Source organism: Syngnathus acus, chromosome 5 (assembly GCF_901709675.1).
Source record: "Syngnathus acus chromosome 5, fSynAcu1.2, whole genome shotgun sequence".
Lineage (NCBI taxonomy): Eukaryota > Metazoa > Chordata > Actinopteri > Syngnathiformes > Syngnathidae > Syngnathus > Syngnathus acus.
The window spans coordinates 8,042,868-8,065,454 of NC_051091.1; the positions used below are offsets into that span (position 1 = coordinate 8,042,868).

Below are 22,587 nucleotides of genomic sequence, written 5' to 3' on the forward strand. Positions count from 1 at the left end.
ACACTAATACACTATCTCACACATGCACACTAGAGTTAATTTAAGCCTTGAATAAATGAGAACAAGTAAAAAGGTCAGAGAGATGAAAGCGATCAGACTTGTCTCGATGCTGTCTACGTTTCCTTTTTCCTTTTTTTAAATAAGAATATTTGTAAAAATCTATTGTTTCGTACATTTTGCATAGCTCAAATGTTTCTGAGGGCCGTATATGCCCCAGAGATCCTAGATTCTCCACCTCTGGTTTGTAGCGATGGCATTAAATCTATCATAATTTATTATGTTCTTTTAGGGTATGGGATAAAACCACCATAAATGCTATATCGCTGGTATTGGGTGGAATCCTTGTACATCCATAATCATCAGTTTTCAGGAGAGCCCAGAAACGTCGTCTAAAATAACACGCCATTTCCAACACTATTATTATTATTAATTATTATTATTATTTAAAAACCGCATATTGTGATGATTTGGGGGTTTAGTGCCATTTCAATTAATTTCAATGGGGTAAATTGAATTGATGTACATTTACATGCTAACTCAATTACAAAATTGGTCATGGAACGAATTAATCTTGGAAAGCGCGCATAAAAATGTATCAGTTCTTGCCGTTTTTTTTAAAATAAATTAGAAACATTATTTCACCATCTTGGTTTTAATTTAAGATTTTAAATGTGTTTTGTCTTTTAACTTGCGTTTAGATTGGGTTTTATCTTGATTTACATCTTTTCATTTAATTTCTGATGCCACGCGCAAAAACCACACTTTTGGGGATTACAACAGCGACTCTTGCTGGATATTTTGATGTATTACAGCATATGTGTTGTAGTACCACCACGCTGCCCCTGGGTGGCGGCCGACGTCGTCCAGTTGTCTGCAGGGAAAGATGGCGGTACGGAAGAAAGACGGCGGCCCGAATGTCAAATATTTCGAAGCGTCCGATACAGTCTCTCAGTTTGATAATGTGCGCGTCTGGCTGGGAAAGAATTACAAAAAGGTACTGGCAGCATGATTTGTAGACTTCCATTTTTCACGCCGAAGACGTGGACACGAAGCCACGGGCTTTAGAGGCAGTGACAAAGAGGAGGGAGGGAGCTCAGCGTCCAGATGCTCACTCGCTTCACCCGAGTCAGGATACAAAAGGATGCTGAGCTCGCAGCGGAGCCAGATGCGGTCGCCCGTGCCTTTACCCTCGCGTGTTAATTCGATGGGAATGACGAAAGCAGTGGCCCACGCACTGGCTTCCGAGTCTGGGCTTCACTCATTGGGCTCGCACGCTAGCTAGCTAGGTTGCTAATCGGCTAACGGCGCAAGAGGAGCAGATCCAGATGTTGGCTGGATGTGACGTGCGACGACTGGATCCGGGGCTGCCCATGTTTACGCTGCATGACAATTCACTAATAAAAGCGTTATTATTAAACCCTTCCAATAAAGAGCAACAAAGCCAAGTGCCAAATTCACCCTCAAGGATCACCAGTATTTTTAATGCTTAAAAATCGAGCTCCTTAGTTGCTTTGCTAGTCAGGACAAATAGCACACTAGTACATGAACCTTAAACTGCAACTGGATATTGATTAAATGCTCTTAACAACTTGGATTAATATATTGAATTTTAAGCCTTAGAACAACTGATGAGGCTTAAGCTGTTTGATTTGATGTCCAACTAGTGCAGGAGTCGGCAACCCAAAATGTTCAAAGAGCCATATTGGCCCAAAAAAAAAAAAGAAAACCCATACCTGTCTGGAGCCGCAAAAATCTAAAAGCCTTTTATAAGGCAACATAGACCGTATGCATGCCAACTATTAAAATAATTAAGGAGGCTACAAATACAAAATGAACATTCACGATTAAATGTTTATTCCTGTGAATGAATCCTTCATGTACTCACCATCGGCGAATGGTTTTCCGAACTTTATCATCTCCCGGGCTGCATCAAAACTTGCAGCAGTAGTAGAGTTTGGAGATGCAATCCACTTCCTGAAACCGGGTTTTCGGTCCTCCAATTTCTCCACCAGCACTGCAATTGCGCCTTTCCTTTCAATTCCAACTGGGTGATCGGCAGCAAATTTAGCATGCTTTAGCTGAAAATGTCGCTCCAAATTGCTCTTCTTGTGATTTGACAACTTCTCATTGCAAATCAAACATGCAGGCAATCCTTTGGCATTGGCAATGATAGCAAATGGTTCAGTCCGGTCTTTCTTAAACTCTCTGTTCTCATCAGCAATCTTTCACTTTTTGCCTTTTGAATCCATGGCCCGTCACTCACACCCTTGTTTGTTAACAACTCGCCTGTGCTGTGTCGCAGGCTGTGACGCAATTTGGCTATTTGACGCCATTCTGAAATTCGGCATTTTAATATATTTACAACTACATACATTTTTACAGCATAAGAATGTTTGTGTCATGATGAACATCTAAAAACCATATTTAAAAAAAAAAACAATGACAAAAAACATATTTTTCCATTTTCACGCATGTTTGCAAAAGCTCCAGGGAGCCGCTAGGGGGAGGGCTAAAGAGCCGCATGCGGCTCTGGAGCCGCGGGTTGTCGACCCCTGAACTAGTGCAATGCTCAAACATGTGAGTACTAGTGAAGAGGTAGTAAATAGTAGAATTTTATATTCTGACTAATATGATCTAGTTATACAACCAGTGTAGTGATTTTTTTTTTTTTACTATTAAAGGAGGATTATATCCCTATTGTAACCTAACCCTCATCATAAATGAAATATGTCTCCTCTCTCAGTACATCCAAGCGGAGCCCCCAACCAACAAGTCTCTGTCTAGTCTTGTGGTCCAGCTTCTCCAATTTCAAGAGGAGGTGTTTGGCCGACATGTCAGCAACCCCCCGCTCACCAAGCTGACTGTATGTCTTTGACACACGCTCTATAAACATGTTACCAAATCCTTAAAGGCCTTTGCTTTGAATAATTCAAATATTTTTCTTCAGATGAAATCTTTTCTGGACTTCAAGGCCGGAGGCGCTCTTTGCCATATCCTTGCAGCTGCCTACAAGTTCAAAAGTGACCAAGGATGGTAAGACTTTTTTTCCAGCTGGCATGACCCCACATGGTGCAGTTTCTTGTGTAACTCCAGTCTAATTTCCTGGTAGGCGCAGGTTTGACTTTCAGAATCCGTCTAGGATGGACCGAAACGTGGAGATGTTCATGACCATTGAGAAGTCCTTAGTGCAGGTGAGTCTTTCTCGCTTGTATATTTAATTACACACAAACTGTCAATTAAAAAATATGACACTCATTCATCAAATTCTTCTGACTCAACACTAGAGTATTGTAAGTGTATATATTTTGTACTCCAGAATAACTGCTTGAGTCGACCGGTCATATACTTGAGCTCTGAAATAGAGCCGAAACTTCTGGGCAAGCTGAAAGACATCATCAAGAGACATCAGGTGTGTTTTTAACCACAGTTTATATGAGTGATTCCAAACCACTGTGCTATGTGAGATCTTTAGCAAATAATATTAAAGTTACGATTTCAGTCTGTCTTTAGAATATTCTTATTTGTGGATTCTTTTGCAGGGCTCAGTGACTGAAGACAAAAGCGCCAGCTCCCACATTGTTGTTCCAATTCCCGGCAGCTTGGAAGAAGGTGAGGCTTCAAATGTTTGGGGTTTGGGTCAAATGTTTGACTTGTCTTACTCAAATTCAGTCCGAGCGTGTTCCAAAAAAAGGCAAATCTGAATAGTAATTCTGAATGCTACAATGTTTACATCATGGTTTCATTTACATTTTTTTTTTTTTCTTCAGAGGAGTGGGTGCGCCCTGTGATGAAGAGGGACAAGCAAGTTCTCCTTCACTGGGGATATTTTCCTGACAGGTTTGTTCCCAATTGGAGCTTTCCAAGCATCCTTCTTAGTTACAGAGCATCTTTTTTTATCTTTTCACAACCTGCAGTTATGACACCTGGATTCCAGCCAATGAGGTTGAGGCCTCTGTGGAAGATGCCCCCAGCTCAGAGAAGCCAAGGAAGGTAATTGAGTGTGAGAATTTTCCTTACAGAACTTTTGAACTTTGCCTTTAGAATCCTTGACGCTGACGTCTTGGTCTGCAGGTCCACGCAAAGTGGATTTTAGACCTGGACCAGTATAACGAGTGGATGAATGAGGAGGACTACGAAGTGGGAGAAGGCCACCCCAAGAGGAAGAGGATATCGGCCAAGACTCTTACGGACGAGGTGACCACTGCGGATGAGCGGAGGGACAAGAAGCCCGCCGGTGCCAAGAAGAGGAAGCGCTCGCCGTCCCCGTCTCCCACACCGCCACCGCAGGAGAGCAAGAAGAAGAACACTAAAAAAGGGTGTGAGACCGTTGTTAAATGAAAAGTGAATAGCCAAGTTTAATGTCTGTGTGTCATGTGACAGGCCGACGACCCCGTACACTAAATCCAAACGGGGCCAAAGGGAAGAGGAACAAGAAGATCTCAGTAAAGATTTGGATGACGCATCACCAGTTCCATCATCTGAAGACGGAAATGCAGCCAAAACAAGTGCGCCGAATTTCCAATGTTCCGAATTCATTTTAAGAAATCTTTGTCTGTTTTGCAACTGATTCCCTTTTTATCTTCTTTTTCTAGATAGCACCAAGAAGGATTCAGATTCAACACCAGTCAAGGGAGGAGCAGATATGGGTGAGAATAAAACTGGAATTTGTAAAAATTTGTCTTTGTACTTTCCAACGTCTGTACCCAATCTGTATGTGGTTCTGCGATTTTAACAGATGAGCAGGAGGATGAGTCCATGGAAGTAACAGGAAAGGTAAAAAGTGGCAACCATAAATCTTCTACACCACTAGAAAGAATATTTCTGATCATATGAAATTGTCTCATGAGATTGTGCTGGTACCTAATTTTGTGGCCAATTTTTCTCTTCCCTTAGGAGGAGGAAGAGGGCTCCTCAAGTGTTAAGGGGGAACCAATCAAAGGCGCGGACCTTCACGAAGACAATGTGACGGAGCAGACGCATCACATCATCATACCAAGCTACGCTGCCTGGTTTGATTACAACAGGTAATACAAATCCACATAGTTTTTTGTGAGCTCACCTACTAGTGGACATGACTCATTGTGTCATTCCCTTAGTGTTCACGCTATTGAGCGCAGAGCCCTTCCAGAGTTCTTCAATGGGAAGAATAAATCGAAAACGCCAGAGATGTAAGTAGAGTCGTTTTTGCAACTCATCATTGGTTATGATTCTTGAAACATACAACGTCAAGTCATATCTTTTATATACTTGAATGTTCTCTCTGCTCCCGTTTTCAAACAGCTACCTGGCATACAGGAACTTCATGATTGACACTTACCGACTAAACCCTCAGGAGTACCTCACCTCTACCGCCTGTCGCAGGAACCTGGCTGGAGATGTCTGTGCAATCATGAGGTACGCGGTAGTGGACGATGACCATTTCCTGTTTAGGTCATTGTGTGCATGTGTCACTTCTTCTAATCCAGTCTTAACTTGCAGAGTCCACGCCTTCCTGGAGCAGTGGGGCCTAATCAACTACCAGGTGGACTCAGAGAGCCGGCCCACCCCCATGGGCCCCCCACCCACTTCCCACTTCCACGTCCTTGCGGACACGCCGTCCAGTCTGGTACCCTTACAGCCCAAGACGTCACAGGTCTGTACATGTACAACACAAACACGCGGACATACACATTAGCGTTATTTATCGTGTGCGTTGTTGTAGACTCCCGCGCCCCAGCAGATAATGTCCTTCCCGGATAAAGTGAAAGATAAACCAGCCGACCTGCAGAACTTTGGGCTTCGGACTGACATGTACAGTAAGAAGATGGGCTCCGCCAAGGTATTCATCCAAAACAATCCAGATGTGATTTGTAGTCATTAGCATGAAAATGTCCAAATTTGAGTTGAGATACCATATTTATGATGTCATATTTTTTTGTGCACAGAGCAAGAGTGCAGCAAGTTCTATGAGGGATTGGACAGAGCAGGAAACACTATTACTGCTTGAGGTACACCAATATGACCACTGTGACCTGTCATCACAATGCCGTTGGATATTAGAATGTAAATCTTGCTGTTTTCAGGGATTGGAGATGTACAAGGACGACTGGAACAAGGTGTCGGAGCATGTCGGCAGCCGCACGCAGGACGAGTGCATCCTTCACTTCCTTCGCCTGCCCATCGAAGACCCCTATCTGGAGGAAACCTACTCGTCCCTGGGACCGCTGGCCTATCAGCCGGTGCCTTTCAGCCAAGCAGGAAACCCCGTAATGAGCACAGTGGCCTTCCTCGCCTCGGTAGTGGACCCTCGCGTGGCCTCGGCAGCGGCTAAATCTGCTCTGGGTGAGATCTCGCCCCCAAGTAGACTTCATGCACCTCACATGCACAGACAGATTTTAGTCAGCAGTTACTTGACAATCTCCTCCCTTTCTCCTCAGAGGAGTTCTCTCGTATGAAGGAGGAAGTTCCCGCGGCCCTGGTTGAGGCTCACGTGCGGCGGGTGGAGGAGGCGGCGAGGGTCAGTGGACGACAGGACCCTCTTTACGGCCTCGAGGGGAGCGGCATTGCCGGCACTGTCTTGGAGGAAGGCGAGAGACCGGGTAGGGTGACACCTGTGTACACAATAATCCAACAAGGCAATTTGAAAATGTTAATGGGGGTCCTAATGCTCAGATGAGAACAATGACGACAGCAAGAGTGACAGCCAGTCAAATGAGGAGAAGAAGGATACCAAGGTAGGATGCGTTTTTGGTCCCGCTTTTGTGAACGCTGGTTGATTCATGCCCCACCGCCGCCCCCTACAGGACAACAAAGATGCAGCGAATGAGGAAGACGAGAAAGTAGCAGAGAATGGGAAGAAAGAAGAGGAGAGAGGAAGAGAAGTTGAAGGCGAGAGGGAGGTGGACAAAGCTGAGTCGGAGATGGGTAGGCAAAAATGCCGTCAGGTTACATCATTAGGTGTGATGCAGCACCTAATAAATGTTTTTTCTGTCACATGCACAGAAAATCGGGTTGTCACTAAAGGTGGAAAGTTGATTTGAATTTTTTTTTCTTCCTTTCAGGTGACAGCGAGAAGGAGAAGGATAGAAAAGAAGGTGAGGAAGGCCAAAGGGAATCTGAAAGTGAAGTCGAAAAGAAGGCAAAGGTGGAGCGGGACGTGGGCGAGGGCAACCTGGCCACTGCCGCTGCGTCCGCGCTGGCGGCAGCGGCCGTCAAAGCGAAGGTGCGTAGACTATTAGAGCGCAAAATCATATGACTCAAATTAGGGCTTGGTAATTGGTAAAAAAAAAAAGAGCCTATCTTTTTTTTTTTTTTTTTTCCATAATCATCCATCCCTAACTCAACTGTAGAATCTACTTTGTACCGGACTATAATTATCATTTCTGTCATTACCAGCACTTGGCTGCTGTGGAGGAGAGGAAGATCAAATCTCTGGTGGCACTGCTGGTGGAAACCCAAATGAAGAAACTGGAGATTAAACTGCGGCACTTTGAGGAACTGGAAACCATCATGGATCGGGAGAGGGAGGCTGTGAGTGGTGGACTGTGAGAAGACATGTTGCTTTCCAAGGCAGAACTTATCTCTGAACGTGTGCTTGTCTGTCTCCAACACTTGCAGCTGGAGTACCAGCGACAGCAGCTCCTGGCCGACCGTCAGTCCTTCCACATGGAGCAGCTCAAGTACGCCGAGATGAGAGCTCGCCAGCAGCACTTCCAGCAGATCCAGCATCAGCAGCACAGCCAAGCCGGGGGTCCTCATCCTCCCCAGACCGCTTCGGTCTCCCAAGGCTCGGCCTCGGCTCAGCAATCCGCCAGCGCGCCACAGCCGGCCCCCAGCCCCGCGCCGTCGGCCTCGGCGCCGCCGCCGGCCTCGGAGTCCCATCCGCCTCCGGGCGCCCACGTGTCGCCCCCGTGCCCCCCCGGCCAGCCTGTGACTGGCCACTCCGGCAGCGCGCCTCCACACCACGGTCAGTGAGAAGCAAAATCACAGAGAAGCAGCTAACTGACTTTACTGCCGTTGAATCATTTGAAAAGAGCTGCGAGCTCTTCTGATCCAATTCACATTCAAGTTTTGTGACTACAGTCAATCCAATGTTTTCTCCTGTTCTCATCATGTCACTCACAGAATCCAACACTCCTCAACCCGCCGAAACACTTCACCCCTCTGCTCTGGTTCCACCCCCACAGTAAGAATTGAAGAATTGCCGTTAGAAAGAAAGAAAAAAAAAAAGCATTTTAATGTTTCTTATCCAACTGGACAATTGATGAAAGACAAGCTTTTTAATTTGGATCAAGAAAATTCAGATGACCAGTTTACACACTACACGGTTTGACATTTCTGGTGAACTATGAGGGTCTTGACATGTTTATGCTGGAGGAAACGAAGAGTCATCCTGTTGCTTTTACTTTTTTTAAGAGTCCTAATTTAATCTCGAATCATTCCGATGTCTCTTCAGTCCCATCGTCGGTACTAATTGACATTTACAGTATGTTATGAAAAATAATGCACTTTTAATCTTTCATTGGGTCTCGTTTTAAGACTTGAAGCATCCATGAAATTGAACTTTAGCACTTATGTAACCCTTTTACTGTCTTAAATGCCTTTTCTGAAGGATTGATTGGAACTCTTGTGTCAATTACGTGAAGACTGAAATGTTGACTGAACATAGTCTGGATGCCATTTGAAACAACGTACTGTAAACCGGATCTTCTGTTACAATTCCCATAGTATATGAGAACTGATTGCAAATACTGACAGCGTTCCCCGCCAGTTATTTCTGACAACAAGGAAATAACTTAAGTACTTTAATAATAACGTTCCAGCACTTGGAGAGTAAAAATAATGTTTTGAATTGTGAGGAATGTACTGTAGTGCTGTCTGAAAGGAATGACTGAAGCAGCAACCGCAATTTGTTCAACATTTGTGTCTATTGCTAAACCAAAATGTTTTTTTTTTTTTTTTAAATCATTTTATCTCACATTTATTCAGTGAGTTTTATTGTTGTTGTTTGTGGAAATGAAGAGGATTTAACCGGTTCGTTTGAAGTTACAAAATGAAGGAAGAAAAAAAAAAAAAAGACAAGAGTTGTGTCCTTTGATATCTGCAACAATATCCTCACTTTTTATCCAATCGATTTTTATATTTTTTACTGTTTTTCCATCGTCTTTCTTTGATATCGACATTGTAACGGAGTATTGTTACCTTTGTAGCCTCTAACTAACCTTTGTGTGATTGTGAGGACGTGTGTGAAGGCATGCCTTGAAAATCTGTAAACTTTCTTACAACCATGCAGTTTTATTTCCAGTACCATTGTGTGTGTGTGTGTGTGTGCGTCTTGAAGTGTAACTCATGTTTTGTCAGTATTTCACATCTCACCAGCGCTGTGAGTAAAGTTACCGACTTCTGTGTTATGACTCCATCGCGTTGACATTGTGATAAGAAAAACAGCGTTTACAGAATGTGCGTGTTCAGTTCCTGTATGTTTTCACTCGACCGAAGGAAGCAGCTCTTGCATTGATCATTCCAAAATGTCCTCAGTGACTCTTGTCTTCAATGCGTGATCAATCTGGCAGTTTGGATTCTAAAATCTGAAGAGGTTTTAATTCCACAATGTTAAGGGGAAAAAAAATAAAAGTATGTGGAAAACTAATTTTGGTTTTCTCTTATTTTTGAATGTACTGGGCAAGTAGCTTGTTGTTTCGTCATTTACAATATACATTCATCCATCCATCCATCCATTATAATTAAAACAAAATGCATTTTACATAAGCCTGGATTTTGTAATAGATTATTAAAAAAGAAATGAGCATTTCATTGTGACATAAAAACTATTTCATCACTTTGTTTCCTCACCAGCGCTCTCCCCACAGTGAAACCTGACAAAGTCCAGCACTCGGGCCTGCTGACCTTTGAGAAACTGGGCCACAGTCCTGCTGGGGTCTCCCAGGAAGGTCTGAGGCAGGAGGCGCGTCTCGCTTTCACCGCACGGCAGGTCATCCATGTTCCCAAGGGACGAGGGCGCCTCTCCCACAATGTGCTGTCCCAGTTTGCGACCCAAACTTTGCTGTTCTTCTTCTTTTCCGCCCTGGAACACAACCAGTGCGCCATAGCGTCCCATGGCCACCTCGGTCTGGCCCGCCACTCCGCCATGAACGTATGAGCCAATGTTCCATTCAGTGGGGACGCTTACGGTCACCGCCCGCCTCACTGACATGTTCTCACCCAGGCGACCTGATCGGACAGAACAATTAGCATAAGTGTTATATAACAACGCTGGGAATCACGCAGTCGCATGAAACAATTACTGCTACTGACCTATGCTTAAAGCCACCTGATCAGCAAGGGTGGCTCCATCCGACACGTTCAGTTTGCTCAGTTCCTCAGACACTAGGAGACTCTGGAACACACGCAATGACATTCACTTTAAATACCTGGGAAAAAAAAAGTGTGCTATAATTGCTAATTAGCAGGTGGAGGAAGCTGTGGGCTGAAACCAAAAAGGGGTTTTGTTGATGTGCAGTTGTGTAAAGAACTATTTCTACATTTCAATTCTAAATGCGTACCTATATACCGTAATTTTCGGACTATAAGTCGCACCGGAGTATAAGTCGCACCAGCCATAAAATGCCCAAAAAAGTGAAAAAAAAAACGATATATATGTATATAAATCGCTCCTGAGTATAAGTCGCCCCCCCACCCAAACTATGAAAAAAAAACGCGACTTATAGTCCGAAAATTACGGTACTTTGATTTTTAGCATATACAGAATTTAATTTTTAGTTTATGACAGCACTTATACAGGTGAGAGGCAGTTGGCATGGGAACAACAAACTCAAACATGGCCCTACCTTCATGTATCCTGTCTGACTTTGGCTTTTATTTTGGTGGTGAGCTAAGGTGGAGAAGGCGACATCTTTCACCAGCTGCTGAAACTTCTCATTGCGGGCAACAAAGTCTGTCTCGCAGTTGACCTGAATCATGAACAATATTGAAAAAAAACAAAAACAAATATTTTATATTAACTTGAACTTTGTATTTTTAACAACGATATGGAGATGGGTTCCATCCAATTCCGCTACCTCCACCATGACGGCAACTTGATCTCTCACAAAGACACCAATGAGGCCCTCCTTGGCTTTGCGACCCTCCAGCTTGTTTGCTTTGCTCCAGCCTTCCTTCTGCGCCTGTTCGTGCAGCCAAGCCTCCGCCTGACAGATAGACAGACACATCACGTTCGTCAACATTACGCAGCACACCAGAGCATCATGTGGGGGAAAGAAATCCAAATGCAAACCTGTGCTATGTCATTGTCAAACGTCTCCAGCGCTTTCTTGCAGTTTATAAAGGTGTACCCAGTGCTTTTTCTCAATTTGACCAGGAGGCTCTTGTCAGCCGCCAGAAGAGGATGGCATGCTGAGTGCAAAGTGTGACTGCTGACCTGAAGGTGACAGGGGGATGGCGCTCACGTGTTCCAGTGTCTTTATTGTAAATCGATGCCAAGTGCGCATAACATAATCATCCATTCAATTTGTTCGAATCTAATATAAAATAGTTTACGAATTAAACGTTTCTGGAAAACAGTCATTTAGTGCAGATCGGCGTTACTAAGGAACTGGACGAACAAACCATCTTAAGCTTTACAAAAATTTAAGGTAATTATTCAAAACAATATTAGAAATCGATTTCAGTCTACTCACCTTTGCCACATCTTTACTGAGAGACCTGAATAAAAAGCTTAATGACATCTTACTAGTATCCACGCGTGAGTACTTATACAAAAAAGCTCGATGAGTCGGTAGGTGAATGTCATTGACGTCCACGCTGTCTATGGAAGACGAGGAGAGTCAAACGTAATGAAGTTATTAATGCTGTATACCGTCCTCTAGCGTAACGGAGGATAACTGTAGACGCACATTCAATAACCTTTTGACCCAACAGTTCTTCGGCAATTTTGAGGCTCTTTGGTAAGAGACCAACTATAAGTTCTCCACCTATGGTGAAGCTCAATTATTTGTTTGTATTGCCTTCACTTCTTGCTTTGGGAAACAAGGGTTGTGGTCTTACCTTAGCAAACTTCTCCGACAGTAAGGAATACAATGGCTATCGTAAATGAAGACATAAAGAACACAATTCAACTAAGACTATTCTTAAATCTTGTGACCAACATTGATTACTTCTTATTGTGGCTTTCATGTCTCAAGATCTTTTTCTCTCCTTTAGTGTCAGTCAGACAATAAAATAATGTCATTAAATATTATTTTATTATTAATACATTATATTTTATTTGTATGATTAAAATGTCCTATTTCCTAAACACCAGGACTGTGTATCCTGGGATTAATTTACACAGTATATTTGATTATGTGAATGTAGTAATAATAATAATAATAATAATAATAATAAATTATATTTATAACGCACTTTACATTAAGAGGAATCTCAAAGTGCTACATGGCAAGTAAAAACAACGAAACAAAGCCTGAATCATCTAAGGAAAGATGTGAGTAATTCTCAAGTGTATTGCTCGATACTCACATGGAAGAGGGGAAACTTTTGTGAGTGCAGACAATTGGATTATCACTGTCTCACTTAACTACAAACAGGTTATGTTATTGTGCAAACATAGAACATAAAATGTCAACTATATCACTTGATTGTAATAAATAGTAATAATTAATAAATAATAAATAATCTCAGTTGAATAGACAGACGCAAAATGCAGTGAAATGAAATATTGAGGTAAAAACGCTGACTTGTTTCTGGAGTCCACACATGACTTAACACATTCGAATCCGCATTGAAGAAGAAAAAAAAACCTGTGAAACACAACATCTGACACACGGACATTTTTTATATTGAGTATTTTGGCACGATTGCACAAACAAGCATAAGTTTAGAAATAAACAACGATGATCCTTCATTCGATGAAAATGACTGCTCATTGCTCCCGACTTGATACTGCCATATCTTTTTTTTAATATATACATTCAAGTAGAATCAGCGTGCCAAACAGGTGTGCGCTTTCACAGAGAAAAGATAGCAAGCTTATTTGCACATTAAGAAAAACTGTCTGGGGTCAACTGCATAGAACAATTATTAAACCAATACAAACATCTGAGCAAATCATGTATAAAGGTTATTGGAAACATATTGTAAGGAGAATCCTGCCATGTGGGCTGGATGACATCCAACATGGGCTGTGTTCTATAAAAGGGAGACCACAGCGAGGGTCTGTTCACCTTGTTTCCAGCGAGCCAGGATGAAGCTCATTGCTGTCTTTGCACTTTGGGTCACTCTGCTCTGTCAGGCACACAGTAGTAAGACATTTTTTTTCCCTTATTATCACATCTGGATGGGTTCATGTATAATGACTAGGGCAGAGCTGATTGGCGGGACACTCCGAATAATGTGTTCCGTTGTTTTCTAGACTCCCTTGACTCATGTCAGGGTCGCTGTGGCTTTGGAACTGACAGTGCTTTTTCCTGTCAGTGCAATCCTTCCTGTGAGCGCTACAGAGACTGCTGTTCAGACTATGCAGATCTTTGTAAAGGTAAGTGCTTAATTTGAAAAGAAAAAAAAATCAGCTCATTCATCCAGATTTTCACGCCAAATATTCTAGTGTGACCACTTACATTAGAAAGAAAATTCTTTATCCACTGCCGAATACAAAAATGACACAATTATTGTGTACAGTGCACACCAAATTATCATTCAATTGTCCTATACAAAGCATGAACTTACTATTCCATCTGTTCTTCTCTGTATTTTTTTAAAGCGGGATCCACTTCATGTAAAGGTCGGTGTAATGAGAAGTACAACTCTCAAAATAAGTGCCATTGCAACTCAAAGTGCACGCAGTACAACAACTGCTGCGGCGACTATGCAGATGTATGCAACGGTAAGAAAATAAGATCACTGACGTGTGCTGCTCTATTGCCACATGGAGAACACCCGCTCACCTTCACAGGGTAGACCGTGGCCCTTAAGGTCACAACTAATAGTCAGATAAGTTCATTTTTATTTTGCATTCACTTTTTTTTTTTTTTTTTATCTGATAGTTTTAATTAGTTTTTGCATTGGGTTTGTTTATTTTTGTCAACTATGCTTCATTTCTAATAGTTTTAGAATAATAGTAGTTTTCATTTTCGGTTGTTGTTTTTTTTTAGAATTTTTAGCAGAAATCAATTACTCCACGCAACCAGCAGGTGTCAGTGTAGTTTCAGATAAAACATTGTATGTTTGTACGCAGTCCTCGGGTCAAGCATGTCACATATTTTTGATGCTGTACATGTGCAGGTGGCGAAACCGGCGGTGGCTCCGTGATCACCGATGCTGAGATCAAGTCTATCTCTGAAGTACTTTACGTTCTGGACTCGAACCGAGCTTCAGCCTTGCAGTTGGTGATTGACCCCCAGGCTTTGATCTCTGGATCTCAAACTGGCTCCCAGGATGATCTCTCCTCTCGCCCGTGAGGAAACACCTCAGATTTGACTATTTTCTATCACGTCAGTAGGACATCAGATCTTGTTTATTTTGTGCTTTCAGCTTTTTCCGTTTTTTGGATGAGGAGGGTTTGTTCTCCAGGCCCAGTTATGCGGCTCTCTTGGCTCTGTTGGACAACTACAACAGGATGACCGGACAAGACGAGGACGTGAGTCCCCAGGAGACAGCTGAGCAGGACGACTTCCTCAGGGAGACCATGTCCAATACTGAGCTGGGCCGAGAACTTTTTGCCTTCTTATACACGAAGGGTACGTCACTACACACATACAATATTTTGCTTCATCAAACGTGATGTTATTTTGTCCTCGAAGGTGTCTACAAGTCAGAGGAAGAGTTCATATATGACCTGAAGATGATGTGGTTCGGACTGTACTCTCGCAACAACAGGAGGATGGATTCCAGTGGTTTTGAGCACATTTTTGCAGGTTTGAACTGCTTTCTTGTCCTTTGCTGGTTACAAATGTAAGCACTGATAATACATTTTATTCCATTTTCCATAATCATATTCAAGCACTCAAAGCACATGGAAGAATATAAATATAACTATCTCTGTTCTAGGTGAGATAAAGGGAGGAAAGGTGTCAGGCTTCCACAACTGGATCCAATTTTACCTTCTGGAGAAAAGAGGGCTCCTGAATTACTACAGCCACAGCTTCAACGGGCCTGTAAACACAAACCCTTACATCGTCTCGCTTTATCACATGTATAGCGCTTCCTTTACTGTCTGTCTCGTCTTCCTCCTCGCAGTGGACGACCTTCCCGGACGTGCTGGGAATGCAGTTCAAGTGGGACGGCTACTTCAAGCAAGTCGGCTCTGCGGTCATCGGCTGCAGCCCCGAATTTGACTTTGCCGTTTACAGTTTGTGTTACATCACCAGGCCTGGAAAACAGTGAGCGTCGTCCTCCCGCGTTATCCGCCCGTACTTGCTGGATTGGATTCACATTTTTTGTCTCTCTTTCTCAGATGTCGCTTGAGCCTGGGCGGGAAGGAGTTGATCATCCAAACGTACACGTGGGAAAACTCTTTCTATGGCGATGGCAAGAAATATATCGGGTCTGCATTTCCCGCAACACCCAGAAACTAAACAAGCTACACTTGTACAGATCACACATTGACTGACGAGTAAAAGCGAAGAAACAATGTTTGGTGAAAAAAAATGCAATTCCAAAGTGATGTGGTCCCACTTGCATTTACCGCTATATGAACTATATTGACAAAAGTATTAGGACACCTGTCTCTAATTTACCAACAGTTCCTCAACATTTGTAAGTGGAGAAATAAAAAGTAAAATGTGTCAAATTGTGCTTCAACATTTCTGAAGAGACACGCACAAGCATGAGAATGTGGCGCTCTGGCAGGGGAAGGATCCAACTGCGCCTAATGGGCCACGAAATGGCCATTTACACACCCTGAGTGGGTACAACACGGCCACCAAGCCTTGAGAGGAACACGCATGTGTTCATTGGACACAATTGCTTATTGTCTTATCCGAAAGGCCCAAAAAACAGTCTTTGCCGTCCGCACCGCAGAGACAAAAAGACATTAACCGATGCTGTTATGCTTGACCTGCTCCAAACAGTAGTCACCAGCTTAACCTGCTCATATCAGCTGTCGATAAAGCTGCAGCGTTTATGCCTGTGTGTGTGTGCGTGTGTGTCCAGCTGGGATGGGGGTTGATTTTAGTCTTTTTCACTCATCTAGGGTGACTAACAGGATAAATTCTGGTCTGCCGACAGAACAGGGGGACACACTTGCAGCCGTGTTTAAAGAAAGCATTACAGGAGATGGATCTGCCACTGATCCCATTGTCCACTGGTCTGTGCGCATTCATGCACAATAAGCGCCGTCAGTTTGCAGCACAACTCCGAGTCTCGGTCATTCATCTGCTTCGGGACTCACATGCGGTCGACGTGTTGGAGGGGGACAGTTTCTGCTGCAATTTTGTCGCGGGATATCAAATTTGCTGAGCGGGTGACCACTAAATTGGAAGAGTAAATCTTCTTTCTTTTCACGCTGCCATTTTTGCAGCCCAAACGCAATTGAATTAAATCACAGTGGGTCAAATAAAAGAAAAAAAAAGATTCAATTGTGTCTTTTGTCATTCACACAACTTCATAATCGAATTATAGCTGGCCACCCGCCAGCGTGTCCTTGCATCTCCCCCAAATTGGCTTCTCCTGGCAGCTCTCGTGAGCCACCTGACTTTTGTTTTGTAATTATATTATCCCGCTCTGTGTGTAGCATGTTGTGGCTAATGGCAGCGCGGGCTAGCCCAGCTGCACATGCAGAAACAAAGCTGCTTACAGGCCCAGACAATAGGCCCGTGAAAAAGGGACGCCTGAAGGCGGTCAGCCAATGAGCACGCTCAACAGGGGGCCAACAGCGGCTTTGGAGAAGGGTTAAGGGGGTTTAGTGAGGCGAGGGGGTGGGGTCGAGGGGACTATTTTATCCGGTCCTGGGGTCCATCAATGAGATGGTTAGTAGGGGGGACACATGGTCAACATCACCCCGGGTCGGCGCTGGGCTGGAGGGAGGTTCAAGTGTGGCTTGGATGTGGGTCAATTCAAAAGTTGATGGGGGACCATGAAACTCGCAGCAACGTTCATTCTCTGCACTTTTTGTATCCTCTCCATATTGTCGCCACTATTTGCATATTATACTTTATGAAGTGAACGCACACATATGGAGAGTCACAGTCTGGGCTCAATTGGGTGTATGAAACGGTTGAATCACACACTCTGGGTATTGTAGCCCAGCCTGGACTTGCAATAACTTACTTTACATTTACAGATTATGCACTGCAGGAAAGAAGGGGAAAAAAGGCAAACACAAACAATATTGGGCAAATGGAATCTCCAAACTTCAGCCACCACAATATATTAGAAACAACTTTACAAGTACCCCAGTTATGAGTTATATACTAAATACGTACATGTTGGGGACAAAGAAAAACAGTGCAGACTGCTGGATCTGGGTTGTGGGACAATTTGGGGGGGGGGCAGGAAGTTTATGGCTTCTCTTGCAATCATCTGAAGTCCCTGATGTATTCACAAATGAACACAAGTGCACTCTCACATACATGTATGCACTCCTCACCCTGCGGAGGTGACTTCTCTCGATGGACTTTGAGTATAGCAGATGGACAGGAGCCTATTTTGCAGCATAGAGGGAGTTGGAGTTTGTGCCTACTGAAGTGAATTTGATGGGTTCATTTAAAAAAAATAATGTTATCACCACTTTAGTCATAATGTGCAACTCACACATATATGAAAGACAGGATGATGTTTTCTGTTCATACTGAGACACCAGCAGAGAATGGATGAACAACTGAGTGTCAGACTTACAGGAAAATATAAATGCTTGATGTAGCTAATTAAGCTAATAGCTGAACAAGGTATGATTCAATAGACATCTACGCTGTGACAAACTATAATTGGGGAAAAAATGTAAGTTATTTTACTTGTGCCGTGAGATAGCACATTTAACACGTTCAAATCATCTTTCCCAATTGAAATAAATGGAAATGCAGTTAATCTGTTCCATCTGTGTTTTTGAGGACGAAAAATAGTACTATGAAGCATACATTACTGAACAGAAGAAATTTTTTTTGCCGCATTTGTTTGGACATTGTGCTCCTCCTTCTTGTGTACATGTCTTGACCACCAGGGGGCAGTATCACCCGAACATAAGGATATACAAAGAGTAAGCCACAGTAATATTAGTCACTTCATGATTATGACATCACAAGACTAATGCTACAATTTAGCTCATCTGTAGCATTGCTCGTTAGCATTAAGCTATTTTTTTAAGCAAAATTTTATGAAATACATCATTGTGTGTAATTTTCTTAGTTTAATGTTTTCTGTGCAAGCCACAAGGTACCACCACTAAATCATAGCAAAGCAGTGTTACTTTAGTCAAGGCAGAATTTAGTGTTTAAATTGTGGAGGTGTACCTAATGAAGTGGCCTGTTAATGACCAAATGCAGCATTTTTTGGAACATATGTTGTTTAAAATAAGTAGGCCAAAAGAGTGAGCAGACAAAAAAAAAAGAAAAGAAAAAGCATGCAATGAAATGTCACATGTTTACGTGATTTGGATACCACAAGGTCTGAGCCCGCAAGCTTCTCTCCAGGGGGGGCAGTGGGCCCAACATTGCAATTCCCAATTCAGGCTGCAGGTGTGGAAAAGGAGAAGCTGGGACATGAACAGGGACCGAGAAGCTCACACTCTGGGTTTGCACTTTTTGTCAGGGTAAATAGAAAGGGCGAGAGCCTCGGTCAGATTCTGACCTCTAACTCAACCAAGTCAAAATTGTCACTTGACTTATGTGATGTTTTAATGCCAGCATGCATTTTATATTTTGAAACTCTTCTTATTTGGTTTGTTGTTTTATGTTTGATTCATTTCACTTCTTGATTGCTTTAAAAACATGTGGCAGATCAAAGTAATTTAAGCTTTATGATTCATAGACACTGTCTATGTAAATTTCACTGAGAAGTGTAATCTATGGCTTTTTACCTATAAAAGCAAATGATTTATTATTTATTTTTATCATATAAAATCAAATGATTTAAATATGTGCATTCATTTACAGAAATGTTGCGAATGTAATAATCAAACGATACATTTAATTTAAAGTAGGATATTTTATTTTTAGTATCTGCAATTATGAAGGGAATGGATGGTCAACGGCTAATAACGAGAATGGAGCCTCGATTGTATTTCGAGATTTCATTAAAGCTACCCGCTCAGCGTGCATCAGGAGTTTTGCTTCTTTTCCAACGTACGTGAAACCTTGCACACCTCATGTGGTCTGAGCTGCCTCTTGGGTGAGCTGAACTTGTGCAACAGTTTAGCAGGCCGCCGCTGAGGGACGGCAGGCTGCAAGGGGGCATGCAGCAAACACCTGCTCACATGCAACTTCAAGCTGTCACATACAGTTAAGCTCAGGCGGCTGAGCGCGTCTCCCCAAACGTGCTGCCTCACTGCAACAAAGGGTGTCCCGACACACACACACACACACGCACACGCGGGAGCGTCGTGTGGGCCTCAAGCCACGGGCCGGCCACGCGCAACTTGGCTTGGCGGGAGGCGGAGCTTGTCAGTGGAGGTTAAAGCCAGAGCCCCTGCAGGGTGACCCTCACTGAGACTACGCCGCAGCGCTGCAGAAGCACACAGCCACAAATCTCTCTTTGATGGACAAACGAGTCAAAGTCTGATCGTTGGACGCAGGACGAACTTCTAGAGGTCAGGTACGTCTCCCATGCGTATTTTACATGATTTTTTTTTCTGTTTCATTTTGAAGCATAAATGAGTTAAAATTGTTAAATTCAAGTTATTTACTAGTTTGGGAGAGGGAGTAACCTCTACAAACTGCGACACAGCCACAAGGATTATTAGAAAATAACAATTTGTAACATAAATGTATCAAATTTACATCTCAAGGGTTATTAAAAGGAAATTGGGATGTAATATTTCTGCATTTGGAGATACATGTCAATTCATCTCGAGTTCTCCGTGTCTGATCTGGGGTCGTCAGGGTTCCATTTTAATCCCGTGCTCGCCGCTTCATCCGCGGAGTAAATCCTACGATGGCCCAGATTGGACTTTCAACCTGCCAGTGAGTTTATCCTTCCGGGGCTTTACCAGTTCAGACAGTGACTGGGATTATAACCAAGTGAGACAGAGAAACAAGAACGAAAAGGATCCCCAAGTTGTTTCCTTCATGGATGTAAAACGCTTGGGCCAATAAGCAACTGTAGGAGAAGGAGAACTGTCCGGTGCTGAAATGTAGTGAAACTACAATATCCAGCTGAAATGTTATCATTATTTTAAAATGTTTTAGATTGTTATGATCCACCAATTTCTGGATTCACTCATTTTGTAGACATTGTAATAATGTGGGGGGATTGGAACTTGTTTTTTAATGATCAAAGAAGCTGTTCGCGTCCTCTATAAAATGCATTAAATATTATGGAAAAAAAAAAAGAGCAAGAATGGGTAGGCAGAATTCTGTAGAATGAGACCATGAGAGATTTTTTGAGACTTTTAAAATGTTAATACATGACGATGATGAGTTTTTGTGGGAATAAAACTCCCAAAGACATATCTGTATCTTCGAGGTACTAGGTAGGTAAAGGATCTGAAAATGGCCGGTAGTGATTAACAAGAATTATAGAACTACATTTGTGGTTTTATTTTCCAGCACTGCGAAACAGCATTTGACCTTCTCGTAGGCAACCAAAATATCACCAATAATGCAAACTCAGCAATATTAACTTCAATAATTCCATCTCATCAGATGAAGTGAATGGCGTCTCGTATTACGGCTCACATTGGACGATTGTGTGTTTGCACAGACGATGATGATCAAGCGCTATGCGAGACAAGGAGACGGCGAGGAGGACGTTAGCCCCGCGCAATGGATGGAGGGTGACGTGAGCTCACCCGACGGCGACGGCCCTTTGACCTCAAACCGCTGCAGAGCGCATCAGGCCAAGGAGGAGGGCAGCGAGGAGGTTGAGGAAGACGAGGAGGAAGACGCGGCAGGCCAGGATGATGAGAACGAATCCAAGCAGTGCGGCCCCAAGAGGAAGCGGCTGACCAAGGGCAGGCAGGAGCGCTTCCGCGCCCGCCGCGTCAAGGCCAACGCCAGGGAGCGCTCGCGCATGCACGGCCTGAACGACGCGCTGGAGAACCTGCGTAGCATCATGCCCTGTCACTCCAACACCCAAAAACTGTCCAAAATCGAGACCCTGCGTCTGGCCCGTAACTACATCTGCGCTCTCTCCTCTGCCCTGGAGAGGGGTCTTTCGTTGGAGAGCAGAGCTTTCATGGAGACCCTCTGCAAGGGGCTCTCGCAACCCACCACCAACCTGGTCGCCGGGTGTCTCCAGCTGGGCCCGGCGCCGGGCGTGGCCGGAAGGCCCGACGACAGAGTCCGCCCTCCCCCCGTGCCTCTGGGCGGCATGGCGAGCTACGCCTCCCCGGGCCTGCCGAGTCCGCCCTACGGCAGCTTTGACTCCGCCCACCTGCTCCAGCTGAGGGCCGTGAAAGGAGGGGCGTACGAGAGTCACTCGCCAAGTGAATATAACACCGGCGGGGTGGGGACGCCCCCCTACGAGGGGCCCCCCACTCCGCCCCTCAGCATCAGCAGCAACCTGGTCAGCAAACAGGAGCCGTCGCCTCACTACTTAGCCCCGCCCCACTACTCCCCGTCGCCCGTGGACCAGGGCCTGTACCCGCCTCAGACCGCCTATGGCGTGCAGACGTCATATGACTCCTACCATGCACCTCACATGACCCCCCGACAGATAACCTCCGTCTACAGAGACTAGCAGAACCACCCTGCAAAGTGTAGACTCCAACTATTCCATCATCTGTGTGTGTGTGTGTGTGTGTGTGTTGCACAATAGACTAGCTGCAGTTAGAAATGACATGACATGATGTAAATTGCATATTTCTTTCCAAACTGATTACCAAATGGATCCAAGTGGGAATTCTCATGAAGGATCATCTGCAATGTCCAAGCACTTCTATTTGAGCTCTTTTTTTTTTGGTAGCAACAAATATTCTACATGAATTAAATGTATTTTAATTTATTGCCTAATTTAATATACACGATATTTGATCTGCAGTGTGTGTTTATATGATTGTTTTTGTATTTGTGGTGTCATTCCTCGCCATTTTTTGTGTGTAGTTTTTCTTGTGTGTCTCCTAATTTTGAAGGTCTGGAAATATTCCTTTTTGTAGCACTGTGTTGTAGATCTTGGGTGGAGACAAAGACAAAATGAAAGAAAACAAATGATTGGTTCACAAGAAAAATGGGACTCTCAGGTTAGCAATGCTTATATTTAATTCCATAAGTTGTTGCTTTTGAACTTGTATTTGTTTCTTTTAGATATTGACATTAAAAGACAAATAATCAAGTGTGTTCAACGGCCTACAGCTTCCTTGTTGATGCCCGACTTCATTTCACTTGTTTTTCTTTTTCAATAAATTCGGAGGTTTATCCGCACTAATCCTGCGGCCATCTTTTAATAAAACCGCTGAAGTACGATGTCGGATTGAAAGATAGAAATGTGTGATTATGGCTTAAGTTA

The 22,587-nt window shown here is 43.6% G+C and overlaps 4 protein-coding genes across 4 annotated transcripts; 3 read left to right on the plus strand and 1 right to left on the minus strand.

The window, feature by feature from the left end:
• The first annotated feature begins 841 nt into the window (after positions 1-841).
• On the plus strand, positions 842-9,598 carry smarcc2 (SWI/SNF related, matrix associated, actin dependent regulator of chromatin, subfamily c, member 2). The gene is made up of 26 exons (XM_037251516.1): positions 842-994; positions 2,744-2,863; positions 2,948-3,033; positions 3,110-3,191; positions 3,317-3,409; positions 3,540-3,609; positions 3,768-3,837; positions 3,915-3,990; positions 4,072-4,316; positions 4,381-4,505; positions 4,593-4,646; positions 4,736-4,773; positions 4,894-5,024; positions 5,097-5,168; positions 5,281-5,394; positions 5,479-5,632; positions 5,702-5,818; positions 5,925-5,987; positions 6,063-6,321; positions 6,417-6,578; positions 6,652-6,713; positions 6,783-6,903; positions 7,041-7,201; positions 7,375-7,509; positions 7,597-7,945; positions 8,104-9,598. Exons 1-26 carry the CDS (start codon positions 884-886, stop codon positions 8,166-8,168), a joined length of 3,135 nt encoding a protein of 1,044 aa, XP_037107411.1. The 5' UTR covers positions 842-883; the 3' UTR covers positions 8,169-9,598.
• On the minus strand, positions 9,098-11,831 carry tsfm (Ts translation elongation factor, mitochondrial). Its single transcript, XM_037251517.1, has 6 exons — positions 11,676-11,831; positions 11,273-11,416; positions 11,058-11,186; positions 10,827-10,949; positions 10,294-10,375; positions 9,098-10,209 (listed from the first exon to the last, which is right to left on the minus strand). Exons 1-6 carry the CDS (start codon positions 11,721-11,723, stop codon positions 9,815-9,817), a joined length of 921 nt encoding a protein of 306 aa, XP_037107412.1. The 5' UTR covers positions 11,724-11,831; the 3' UTR covers positions 9,098-9,814.
• Positions 11,832-13,162: 1,331 nt separating this feature from the next.
• On the plus strand, positions 13,163-15,781 carry endou (endonuclease, polyU-specific). Its single transcript, XM_037252665.1, has 9 exons — positions 13,163-13,295; positions 13,406-13,528; positions 13,754-13,876; positions 14,275-14,446; positions 14,524-14,729; positions 14,793-14,906; positions 15,040-15,146; positions 15,229-15,371; positions 15,446-15,781. The coding sequence occupies exons 1-9, from the start codon at positions 13,238-13,240 to the stop codon at positions 15,564-15,566; spliced, it is 1,167 nt and encodes a 388-aa protein (XP_037108560.1). The 5' UTR covers positions 13,163-13,237; the 3' UTR covers positions 15,567-15,781.
• Positions 15,782-19,620: 3,839 nt separating this feature from the next.
• On the plus strand, positions 19,621-22,418 carry LOC119123523 (neurogenic differentiation factor 4-like). The gene is made up of 2 exons (XM_037252694.1): positions 19,621-19,737; positions 20,845-22,418. Exon 2 carries the CDS (start codon positions 20,848-20,850, stop codon positions 21,820-21,822), a length of 975 nt encoding a protein of 324 aa, XP_037108589.1. The 5' UTR covers positions 19,621-19,737; positions 20,845-20,847; the 3' UTR covers positions 21,823-22,418.
• The last annotated feature ends 169 nt before the right edge of the window (positions 22,419-22,587 follow it).